The 12,219-nt window shown below is 43.7% G+C and overlaps 1 protein-coding gene across 1 annotated transcript in view; it reads right to left on the minus strand.

The window, feature by feature from the left end:
- Window positions 1–2,861: 2,861 nt before the first annotated feature.
- The window catches only part of PDCD6IP (programmed cell death 6 interacting protein), a gene marked incomplete at its 5' end in the record, with an annotated part of 60,400 nt that continues 51,042 nt past the window's right edge, over window positions 2,862–12,219 (minus strand). Inside the window, 4 exons of the mRNA XM_077754502.1 lie at window positions 2,862–6,653; window positions 8,024–8,154; window positions 8,567–8,650; window positions 8,732–8,921. Of these exons, the coding sequence (XP_077610628.1) occupies window positions 6,479–6,653; window positions 8,024–8,154; window positions 8,567–8,650; window positions 8,732–8,921 (580 nt within the window). The remainder of the gene's footprint in view (window positions 6,654–8,023; window positions 8,155–8,566; window positions 8,651–8,731; window positions 8,922–12,219) is intronic.

The raw sequence follows: 12,219 nt of genomic DNA on the forward strand, positions 1-12,219 counted from the left end.
GGGGGCCCAGTTTTAGAGGGACCCCCGCCCTGTCGTGAGCCTTGTCTCCAGGAGCCCCATCAGCTGCCCTGGGAAATACTGAGGAAACCCTCCCCTTTCCAGCAGGGGAAAAGCACCTGAAGGAGGGCTCTGTTCCCCGCCTGCCCTCAAAGGGACCCACTCATCAGCGCTGAACGAACATGGGGAGGGGGAAGCGCCCACTCCAGGGGCCTCTTGCCTTCCAGTCTTAGAAGAGGTGGGGGAGGGCTGGGAGGCACTCATGAGGGTCCCAGCCCCGGGCCACAGGCTCGGCCTCATCACTGGATTTACAGAGCCCCTCTCCTACCCCCGGCCTGACCACCCCACCGACAGGGCTCCTAGAGAATCGGAGGCCTGCAGCTTGAAGGACTAGGGGGCCCAGATTTCATTTAAGGAGTTCTAGAGAAACACGAGACAACAGAGGAGAGAAGGAAACAAGGACACTAGAGGGAACTGAAGCCTACGGACCTACAGAAAACTGTAAGCACAGTCTAACTCCTAGCCAGAAAAACATAAGCCCTCTTACCAAAGGTCTTTTTACCTCAGTTTCTTTTTACCCAATGCATCGTGTCTGCCTTTCAGAAAAAAAAGAAAAGAAAAAAAAAAGCATGCTAAAAGGCAAGAAAAACCCAGGTTGTTCTGTTTTCGTTGACCTTGGGGCCTACACGTCCTTCGGGGAGTCACTACTATGTTGTCAACATCCACCTCGTGCTCAGGTGACAAGCCAGGGGCAAGTAGTTCCCTCCATAGATCCCAAGGAGCCCAAGGAGGAAACTGCAATAAACCAAGCTTATAACTCACTTGCTGTTGCTGCTGTACCAAATGACCACAAACTCGGTGACTGAACACAAACTCACTCTCTTAACAGTGCTGGAGATCACAAGTCCAGACCAAGGCTGGCTGAGCTACAATCCAGGCGTTGGCAGAACAGCGTTCTGTCTGTTTGCTCTAGAGAATGTTTCCCTCCCTTCCCCCGTGACTAGAGGCTGCAGCTCTCCTTGGCTCAGGGTCCCGTGGCTTCACGGTCAAAGCCAGCAGGGCTGATGGTGCCGGGTCCTTCTGGGCTGCCATGTTTCTCCCTGTTCTGTCTCCCTCTTCCACTTTTAAGCAACCTGTGACTACCCTGGGCCCACCGGGCAAACAGGATAAACTTCCGATTTTAAGGTCAGCAAAGTAGCAACCTTAACTCTACCTACAGCCGTAAGCCTCCTTTGCTATGCAGCCTAATGCACTTGCAGGTCTGGGNAGGTGGGTGTGGGAGGCCATTATTCTGCCTCCATGGAGTAAAAAAGAAAATTAAACATGCTTATGCTCTGTTCTCTCTCTCAGGTGTGGCTGTTTTACATGATTCAATGTTAAGTTTTCAGGCTGGAAAATTATCTGAAATGTAAACATTGTCACAAATTTCAGACACGCTCTAGGTAGTTATGCAAACCCCTCAGGCAGAGTGGGATTCAAGAGTAGTGATCGTTCAAGGCCAATGCCAGGCGTAGCTGCACTTCGAGTTGAGTCTCGGTTTCCAGCTAAAAATGCAGTCTTCGGTCTCCATGAAAGACGGAAAAGCCAGGGCAGATTTTGGTTTGAGATCCAACTGTCACAATTCACTTGCATCCCTTCCACAGAAGGAGGGGACACCTCCTCTGCTCCTGGGAGTGAACAAACCTGAAGACAAGGCGAATCCGTGGGGACGGATAGCAGACGGTCTCCGAGGGAGGAACTGGGTAAGAGAGACTCTTACCACATGAGAAGAAAACCCTTTGAAATGGATACCGTGTATGTATATTCTTATTCAAAAAGGGTACTAATTTTAAAAGAAGGTATTATGCAGCCCAGTCTATCATGGTGGCTGGTGAAGGTTCTTCCTCATCCCTTCTTCCAGGAGCTGGTACAAAAAGAAAGCATCGGCCCCTCAGGGGGCGCCCTGTCTGCAAATGGTGCTTCCTGGGCACAGAGGAGCCACAAGGCTGGAGGACCAGCGGACTGGATGTAAGAGACACAGCGAGATCAAACACCCTAAATGCTCAAAGGCCACCCCAAGAAGGAGGAAGGGAGGAGCCCAAGCTATGCCATGTCTACAGACTTTGTAAATTGAGTAAAACTGAATGAAAATCAAAAACAGACTAAAAGCAAAGGCCAACTATTATCAAGAGAGGATCTAAGAATAATAATGTAAGTCTAAGCCCCACTTATAAAAATAATTGTTTTAAAAAAGGTTAAGATTTGGCTGAGGATGGGGGGTGCAGGGAGGGAGAGTGAGAAAATAAAAGTATCAGTGTTCCAAATCACTATGCCCATTCGGGATATATTTAAGATTTCTGTAACAAGGATCCCGGGAGCTAGCTTGTTCAACTTCAACAAATTTGGAAGACATACAAAATCGACAGATTTTCTGATAAACTGTGGGTTGTGAGCTACATAATAAAACAGCTGCATCTGACTTTAAAACATGGAGAAGTAGGAAGAAAATACACATTTTAAAAGATGAACACATTGCAAAAGATTTAAAAGTGAAAGATGAACACATCTCACCATCTCCCCTCTCCTTAGGCCACTGAACATGAGAACATGCTAAACATTTTCCAAAAATCAACCCAAAGAAGTAACACTTGAGATTCCTCATCTTAAAGAACTGGGGCAAATCATAAGTAATGAAGAACATGGTCCAACCATGATCAAGTACGGGGCTGCCAGATGAGAGAAAACACTTAAACACAGTCTCATGCATTTACTCCAAGTGGGTATTGTCTTATTTCCCCAACCGGACCGCCATTTGTCAAATAAACTGCAGAAACTATAAAGCTGAAGGATAAACACTTCAAATAAGAATTCATACTCAAAGCAAGTAAGAATCTTTCAACTTTTATTTCTAGGATACATTCATCTGGAACCTTTTTGTTGCTTTACAATTTTCCCCCTAAGAGAAATGAATACAATAAAAATATAATCCAACTACCAGCAATGTTTGTAACCAGAAAAGAATCTAAAATCTCTGGTGTGATAATATAGGATTTTTCTTTAAAAATATAAACTTCATACCAGAAATAAAGCCTGAATATTCTCTTTTTCTTTAAAAATATAATTTTTCCTTCTTAGCTCTTCCATGTAAATCTTATAATCAACCATGTAGTTCTAAAGTGTATTTTTAAACTAGTAATTGTAACACTATAGCATTCCCTTCCTGCTTTGTATCCTGTTCTGTACTGTGAGCCAACTAATAACTGCAGAAGTGTTTAAAAGGGAGGGATGCCACCAGGCAGTAGCAAGATTCCTCAAGACATATTGATCATTAAAAGAAAAAGAAACCCATTAGCAAACTGAAACCTACTTAATAAATTGCATTTTATCATGTTTGTGAAATTAGAAAATGTGTATAAAGCACTTTTGCAAACTTTGTAAAGCTCTAATGGAAAACATTTTTTAAATGTTTTGACCAGAAAAGCTGCTGACTGGGATAAAATGTCAGGAACACAAGATTCTGTAAAATCTTATTCATTTTTTTCTGGTAACTTCTTACGTTTAGGGAGGGAGAGATTGTAAATTGCAAAGAAGGTAGGGGTATGGGTACAGGGCCATCTCACAGAGATTGATCTGCAGTGACGTAGGTCTTTTTCTTAACTGAGAATAAAGCCCAAGGGACACAGGAGCAGGCCGATACTTCACACCAGACGGAGAAGTCGAGCCATCTGTCTCCAACTAGGAACGAGAAATGAGAGACGTGAGGCTTTCCCCCACTTCTGACCAGCTCCTTCACACAGCCCACTTAAAAACAGTATTCCAGGGGCGCCTGGGTGGCTCAGTGGTTAAGCGTCCAACTTCGGCCCAGGTCATGATCTCACAGTCCATGGGTTCGAGCCCCGCGTCGGGCTCTGTGCTGACAGCTCAGGGCCTGGAGCCTGTTTCAGATTCTGTGTCTCCCTCTCTCTCTGCCTCTCCCCTGCTCGCTCTCTATCTGTCTCTCAAAATAAAGACATTTAAAAAAAGAAAAAGAAAAAAGAAAATAAAAACAGTATTCCAGACCCGAACATAAACGGTCTGGGAATGGTTTCTTTAGTTTGGAGAAAGAATCAAAAAGCCTAATTAAGAACATAGGTAACATCGTATCTGCACCAGAGTTACACTGCCATTAAACAGCACTGTCCATGACAACTTGTTAGAGTGTTCTGTGGACTAGAAGAAGGTGAGCAAAGGACAAAAAAGCTTGGTAACTAAAATAATCCCAGTGAGGGCTTCCCTCGTTTGCTAGAACCCAAAACAGACGTCAGAGAAAACTTCTTTCCAAAAGCCAGCCTGCTGCAGTCAGAAAGGCCATGGAGACAGACCCAGCCGTGAAAGGCTGCAGAAATGTGGTCATCGGTGCCCCACCACAGCTGACCGAAGAAACTACCCTCGGTTATCTAACGGATGTGTGGACGGACAGGAGGGGGGCGGGGGGCGTTACGCGTGAAAAGGCCTCGCGCAGCTCGGCAGGCTGGACGGGCCGCCACTCAGGGCTGCGGGCCGTCCCCGCCAGTGTCTGGGCGGTCTTTCAGTGGCTCCCTGGGGGCAGGCCCCCTCGGCACAAGGTCTGCGCCGAAGGGCCTGGTAACTCCTGTCTGATGCACTCCCTCTTAGTGCCTTCTTTCCCCAAGAGAATATTCAGGCCAATTGGTTTTCGTTTCTTCTGCACTAGTAAGAATAATAAACCAGCGATTTGGAATATACGCTTGCTTCTCACTGGGCAGCTCGGGTCAGTATACGATACCTTGAATCGTAAGAATGTAGAACTTCAATGGCTTTTACATAAGAGTCAAACAAGCCTATGCCATACTTTGATGATTCCACATTAATAAAATTCAGCTAGGCTATGTAAAAAACTACTTTTGCCAAGGTTTTAACTACTGGACTTTAAACCAATTTCAATATTCCATGGAAAGGTCATTTGTAGTAAAGTAACATGCCTTCATGTTTTCTACGTACAACAAAGTAAGATTTTTTTATAATGTACATATATTTTTAAACCAATTCACTCCCTTTTACAATCATACCTTCAATCCAACATTTAAAATATAAACCCAAACTGTCAGTGAGAATAGAGAATAACAGTGGACCAAACGACAGTATCATTTAAATGAAACAATAATGCAAGAAAAGGTGAGCATTAAAACTGAGAAAATAAACATAAACGGACTCATTGGAAATCTGCTCCTGTGCCTGAGGGGTTCACGAGCCTCACGCAGAGCAGACCCCACTCTGCAACAACTCGCTCCTTCCTCATTTACTCGCTCTGGGATGCAAGTCTCACTGTTTTTACTGAGGTTTATACAGTGATTGGTTATCCTAACAGCAGAGATTAATATTAAATATTCAGCCTACTCCAGAATCGGCATATGTTCCCAACAACTATTTTGTGTGCTCCCTGAATTAGAAAATAGTCTCATCCTTTCCGAGCATAAAAATGAAAGGGCTTAAATCTAGTCATATACATTGTGCATTAAATGTTACTAAGTTAAGACAGTAAGGTGGAAAATAGGAATCCAGGGGTACAGTAAATTTTCTTTAAACAATTCCATTACATTAGACAATACTGTCAATGATATGTATTTATTTTAACCAGCTTATAAAAAAAAGCAAAGGAAAGAATTACCTTCAGAATTTGTATCAATTTCTTGGAGAAGCTAATAAAACTTTATACATATTTATTTGTATATTTATTTGAAGAATCTTTGGTAGCAATTGTGTTTCTTCCACATTATAGGGCTTTTCAAAATAAATGTCAAAATTAATTCACTGATCAGCATATGAAAAGATAAATTACGGTACTATTCTTTTGGTTTTCCTATAACCCTGACTATTAACTTGCACTAATCATGCACTTAGACACAGTTATCTGTTTAACTCATATACATATAAAATGAGAGACTAATACCAGAAAGAAATTAGACAGTAATGAGAATCAATGACAAAACATAACAATGACAACTGTTCTTAAGTAATTTATTTTTAAATTATAAGATTTACAATGCTTTGATTATGCAAAATAGTATAATGGAAATTAAACCAAACTGATAAACCAAAAGAGAAAGAGAACGTAGTTTCCTTGCATATCAGCACTTGAACCCTCACTGTAAGTATCTGACGTCCCGACCAGAGGTCTCATGTAGACAGAAGTATAATCATTTCAAACGTTTCACTTGTGGGTTTAATTTCTCATTTTTCAACTCTGATGAACTGAAATGTAATTTATCTCAAATCCTATTATACCTATTATAGTGTTTACACTGCGACAGCAGCACCTCTGAGCGTGCAGTCAGACGGGGGACTGGGCACAGCTTCAGCTCGCAGCCACAGACAGATGCTGTACACTGTGCTCCGCACACCAGGGTGCGTGGCTGTGACCAGAGCACGGACTTTAGTGCACTTACTGCAGGGCTGCCGTTTCCTTCCCCTTGAACTGAGCCAGTCGACCTGCCGGGCTGGCGTGTTACTGCTGCGGGTAGTAAGTCTGCTGCGGGGGCTGAGGGAAGGGGTACGACGGCTGCTGGGGCCCCGGGTACGGAGCCTGTCCGGGGCTCTGGTGATACACCGGCGGGTACGGCATACTGTACTGACCATAGGCGTACGGGTTGTAGCCCATGGGCATGGGCATTTGGCAATACCTGATGGGAAGAAAACAAACAAAAACACGCATTGGTACATCACACACTAGAAAGCGAGACGTATAGTCATTATTCTAAAACCGAGTTTCTCAAGAAAGTCGTATTTCTCTATTTCTCAGTCTAGTAGTCAACAGCGGGAAGAAAAGCAGCAGTTAAAGACAAGTGTTCCTATCCTGACGGAGATGAAAGAATACCCAGTGCTTAACACTACCCAGAAAATAGCACTGTTGATAGAAATAAGTCTAAATATTCAACTATTAACAAAGAATAAAAATGGAGACCCTTCATTTTAATGTGGTAAGCTAAGTACATTCCTAATTCACAAGATTCAATACTCTCTATGATGGACATAAATTTACTGTTTACAAAGGTTTTTTTTTTTTAATGTTTATTAACTTTTGAGGAGGGTAGAGGGGCAGGGGTGGGGACAGAGGATCTGACAGCAGCCAAGCCCAACGCGGGGCTCAAACCCACGAACCATGAGATCGTGACCCGAGCCAAAGTCAGATGCTTAACGGACTGAGCCACCCAGGCGCCCCTGTTTACAAAGTTTTAGTATTTAGAAGACAGAATGTACTTACTAACAAAGTAAAGTTTGGAGCACATCTTAAGAGGCAGTCAAATGTCTGGATTTTTAAGATTAAAAGATTATCACACAGAAAGCTGTTCTTTAAGAAAGTGCACACGACAATCAGAGTCGTGTTAGACGGGGTCAGAAGGCCAATCCCGCAGTACAGGCACATGATGAGGTCCTGTTGGGCTTGCTAGGATCAGCTCAGGAGAGGTGCCTGTCCTGATAAAGACAGCCAAGGAAAGTCTGCATTCCATACAGGAGACAGATTTCCTCTGAAGCCAGCATGTAAAAACTAAAAAAAATAACTAAGCCTGGGAAAGAGCTGTTCAATTACTCAAATAAGCGACTCTACCATCATTTCTATCGCTGTGTCAGCTGACAGTGTGGCTCATTCATTCATGACGCCTCCCTTCAGAGAAGGGGTGACTGTGCTTTGAAAGGTTAAGCAGAAAAATGAGCAAATCAGAGAACACTAGATGCTGGCAAGGATGTGGCGAAACGGCACCCCGCCTACACTGTTGGTGGGAATGTAAACTGGTGCAGCTCCTCTGGAAAACGGTATGGAGGTTTCTTAAAAAATTAACAACAGAACTCCCCTAGGACCCAGCAATAGCACTGCNTGAGGGCATATGAGAAACCCCGGAACCCACCCAAATAGATTTCTAATTCCCATTGTTAAATGCTGACTTAGTGCCCTAGAAATGCCTCACAGCTCAGGAATGACTCTCCAGTCTGCTGGGACTCTACTGCCACTGCTCGGTCCCTGGGGCCTAACGCTTGGTCACTTACTGCCTACGACTGCTCCCACCCGTGGTAACACATCTGAGAGGGGGCGACGGAGCTCGTCAGGGGCAGTTTATTCCTGTGCCGCCTCCAGGACGCGCAGCTTCCTATGTGGACACCACAAATGCCAGAACACCTGGAAGACTAGTGTGACAGACAAGCACGTGTTTATCAGCTACATCCGTCATTACTAACACGTGACCACACGCAAGTGCTCTGCAGTGACAGCCAGCCCTCCCGACGGCAGCCAGGCTGCCTAACGAAGGGAGCGACTTTTCCTAACATGGAGTCCACACTCCACATTCAAGTTTCTCTATCACAAAATAAAAAGTTCTTAAAGAAGAGGTTTTATGAATCAAGATCCAGCCAAGGCTCATATATGGCAGGATTGCGATGAATCTTCCCTGTCTTTCAAAGCAGAATGCCCCACACCCGTTCTCTCACTCGTAGAAAAGACAAAGCCAAGGGCCTCCCAGAAAGTCCCAGTTCTAGGTCAGCACAGTTGTTCCCTAGCGGCACAATTTAGCTCCTCGCTTTATTGCTGTCTTTGCTATACACTGAAAGGTGGCTCTAAAGCCTTGATCAGACTCAAGTGAAACGTCTTCTGGCAAGAATTCGTGGGCGACGCGGATTCTTCGTGCTGCAAAACCGGAGAAGGGGGGTGTCGGGAAAACCTCGGGAAAACCGCCAGACCTCTACAGCATGGCTTGTTCCTCCTTCACAGCGAGCACACAGTCCCTAAGGTGAGAGGTCCACTTAAAGACCGTGGCTGGGTACTGACCGGGATGGTCCTGGGCGCGGGCGTCGGTGGTGCTGGAGCCGGAGCCTGGCCCCCCGCCGGGGAGGACTGATATGCAGGCGTCGGGATTGAGGGGGCACTGGGTTCCCTGGCGATGCTCTGTTGCAAATCCCTTAAAGACAAAGGTGTTAGGAATTAACACAATTTCAAAAAACAACACATCTAAAATACTGGTTCTTTTTAAAATTTTTCTTCTCAAGGGGCACCCGGGTGGTTCAGTCGGTTAAAGCATCCAACTTCAGCTCAGTCATGATTTCCCAGTTCCTGAGTTCCAACCCCACGTCAGGCTCTGTGCTGACAGCTCAGGGCCTAGAGCTACTTCAGATCCTGTGTCTCCCTCTCTCTCTCTCTGCCCCTCCCCTGCCAGAGCTCGGTCTCTCTCTCTCTCTCTCTCTCAAAAACATTAAACATTAAAAAAATTTTTTTAATAAAATGTTTCTTCTCTTCATATATGAAACATAGAAAATAGAGTCAAAACAATGATGGTGCTTTAAAATACACTGCATTTCTGTTCTTGACTAGAACTAACTTAAATCTTCTTTCGTATGATTTTTCTTCCTAGGAAACAAGGTAAACTTTTTCAGAGGTCGCAGTTACAGCCACAGTAAGGAACATGTCAAATGGGGCAGACGGTCCTAAAGGACTGCCCGCTCTCTGGTAAGAAGTCACCCCTAGAGAGGCGCCTAGGAGACTCAGTTGGTTAAGCGTTCGACTTTGGCTCAGGTCATAATCTCACGGTTCGTGGGTTTGAGCCCTGCATTGGGCTCTGTGCTGACAGCTCAGAGCCTGGAGCCTGTTTCAGATTCTGTGTCTCCCTCTCTCTCTGACTCTCCCCTGCTCATGCTGCCTCTCTCTCTCAGAAATAAACTTAAAAAAAATTTTTTTTAAATTTAAAAAATAAAAGAAAAAAGAAGTCACCCCCCCAGAGGGGCCACTCCTAACGTGCTGGCCCGTCTAAAAGTTTTCAGAAAATCAAACAGCTCACAGTCGGTGAGCTGTATCCCACTGGCATTTAATCATTGCATCATGCCAGTGTTTACAGAAAACGAAGAAAGCTAACCTATTCAAAGCATGATACAAATTTCTTCATAAAAACTTTCTGAAATTATCAAAGAAATGCAGCACTGAGCTATTTTATGTTAAAAGACACTTCATAATCTATAATTAAGGTAAATGCAGGACCGATTGTTGAAAGGACCATTAAAATGCAGAATTAAAACTTAGGAAAAATGGAATCCATCCCAAAATCTCACTAACCAAACCCTAAGGTAAAATGCGCTCTATGAAACAACAGGGTCTTGATCAACTTCTCCCCAGCATGGATCTGCATAAATCATGTATTGTGTGTGAACATGTTGTGTGTGCAGTAAACACAACATGTCCCACATGCGTGTGACAGCACCTGCTGTCCTGAGGTGCTGATTAACCGCAACCCCGGAGCCCCCGGACCACACGTTCACTCCCATAAAGAGTCCCAGTTGGAAGATAAATTAGTCACTACCTATATTACGAAAGTTAATACACATTCGTCAAGAAACCAAAAATAATTCTTCATGTTTCTAAGTTTAATAAATGCTGACAACACAAACTAGATTTTACTCAACATTAAAATTTTGAAATTTTTGAAATGTTTATGTGTATATTTAGCTGATACATATACCAAATATACTTAATCATATTTAATATTCTGTTTTACTATAATTGTTTATATAATTACAACTAGATATCTGAGTATACTGCAAATTTAATATCTAACATATGTAATTATATTATAAAACCTTAACATAATACTTTCATTTTCCTTTGACAGACTCCAGAGATGGCTGGAATACATAACACAGTTGCAGGACAAATGAGAATTTCCTAGCTACTCACTAATTGTATGATTCAAAGCTATTAAATCATGAGACTAATAACATTACAAAGAATATGTGAAATAAAATCCCACCAATATTTCCATGCCAACAACTATCATTACTAACATTAGTTTTAAATCATTAGCATAGGGGCGCCTGGGTGGCTCAGTCAGTTGAGCATCCGACTTCGGCTCAGGTCATGATCTCACGGTTTGTGGGTTCGAGCCCCGCGTCGGGCTCTGTGCTGATAGCTAGCTGGGGGCCTGGAGCCTGTTTCAGATTCTGTGTCTCCCTCTCTCTCTGACCCTCCCCTGCTCATGCTGTCTCTCTCTCTCTCTCAGAAATTCAAACAATAAATAAATAAATAAACAAAATAAATCATTAGTGTAAAGAAGGTAAAATTCAGAGTAAAATATTTATTCTTTTTGCACACTTATGAGAGGACCTATTAGTCATCAGGAAATAGGAAATATTCAGCTCAGGTCATGATCTCACGGTTCGTGGATTCGAGCCCCACGTCAGGCTCTGTGCTGACAGCTCAGAGACTAGAGCTGCTTCAGATTCTGTGTCTCCCTCTCTCTCTGCCCCTCCCCCACTCATGTTCTGTCTCTCTCGGTCTCAAAAATAATAAAATAAACTATAAAAAAATTTTTTTAAAAGAGAGGACAGAGAGAGGGAGAAGAAAAGAAGGGGAGAAGGGCAGAGAGATGGAGGGAGGGAGGGAAAAAGGGAGGAAACCCCAAGAAGGCTCCTTGTTGTCAGCACAGAGCCCAATGTGGGGCGCAATCCCACAAACCATGAAATGATAACCTGAGCTGAGATCAAGAGTCGGACGCTTAACTGACTGAGCCACCCAGGTGCCCCCACAAACCTAATTTTCAAGCTAGAGATTTCAAATAGGAAATATTTGAAAAGGAGAATATCCCCAAATTTCTTCATAAGCCATGAGCTTCTATTATACTACCCAATTCTAAAAACTACTTTAGCCCATTTTACACTGAAGGTTCAAGTGGAGAAACTAAGAGTACAACTAGAAATTATCATGGACAAAAATTTATTTCAACCAGGGCTGGCAAAATTTTTGTGTCAAGAGCCAGAAAGTACACATTTTAGGCTTTGCAGGATATAGGGTTTCTGTCACAAATACTCAAGACTGCTGATGTCAGTGCAAAGTCAGACACGGACCATACAACATGAAGGGCACGGCTGTGTTCCAGGAAAACTTTACTTAGAAAAATACTTACCCTGGTGCTGCAGTCTGGCCCCCTCCAATCTAAACTCAGAGACTCTTTTTGGCTCTTACTTGGTCCTGAGCTATAGATTTTAAGGGTTGTGTACAGTCAGCTCAACGCCTGCTGCTTGGATGAAGGAAAGAAAAGACGGGCGAAAGGTCCTGCTCCCAGCCCCTCACCTGCTTGCATTGGAGCTGGACCCGTTTTTATCTTTTTACAAACTGGGCTTCTCTGTAACACTAAGCTTGAGCAAAGGGCTCTGCAGTTTAAAATAAGGGGGTTGGGGGGGGGGGGAATAGGAAGAAGGGAATGAATCTGATAA

The sequence above is a fragment of the Crocuta crocuta genome, unplaced genomic scaffold (assembly GCF_008692635.1).
Source record: "Crocuta crocuta isolate KB4526 unplaced genomic scaffold, BGI_CrCroc_1.0 scaffold70, whole genome shotgun sequence".
Taxonomy (NCBI): Eukaryota; Metazoa; Chordata; class Mammalia; order Carnivora; family Hyaenidae; genus Crocuta; species Crocuta crocuta.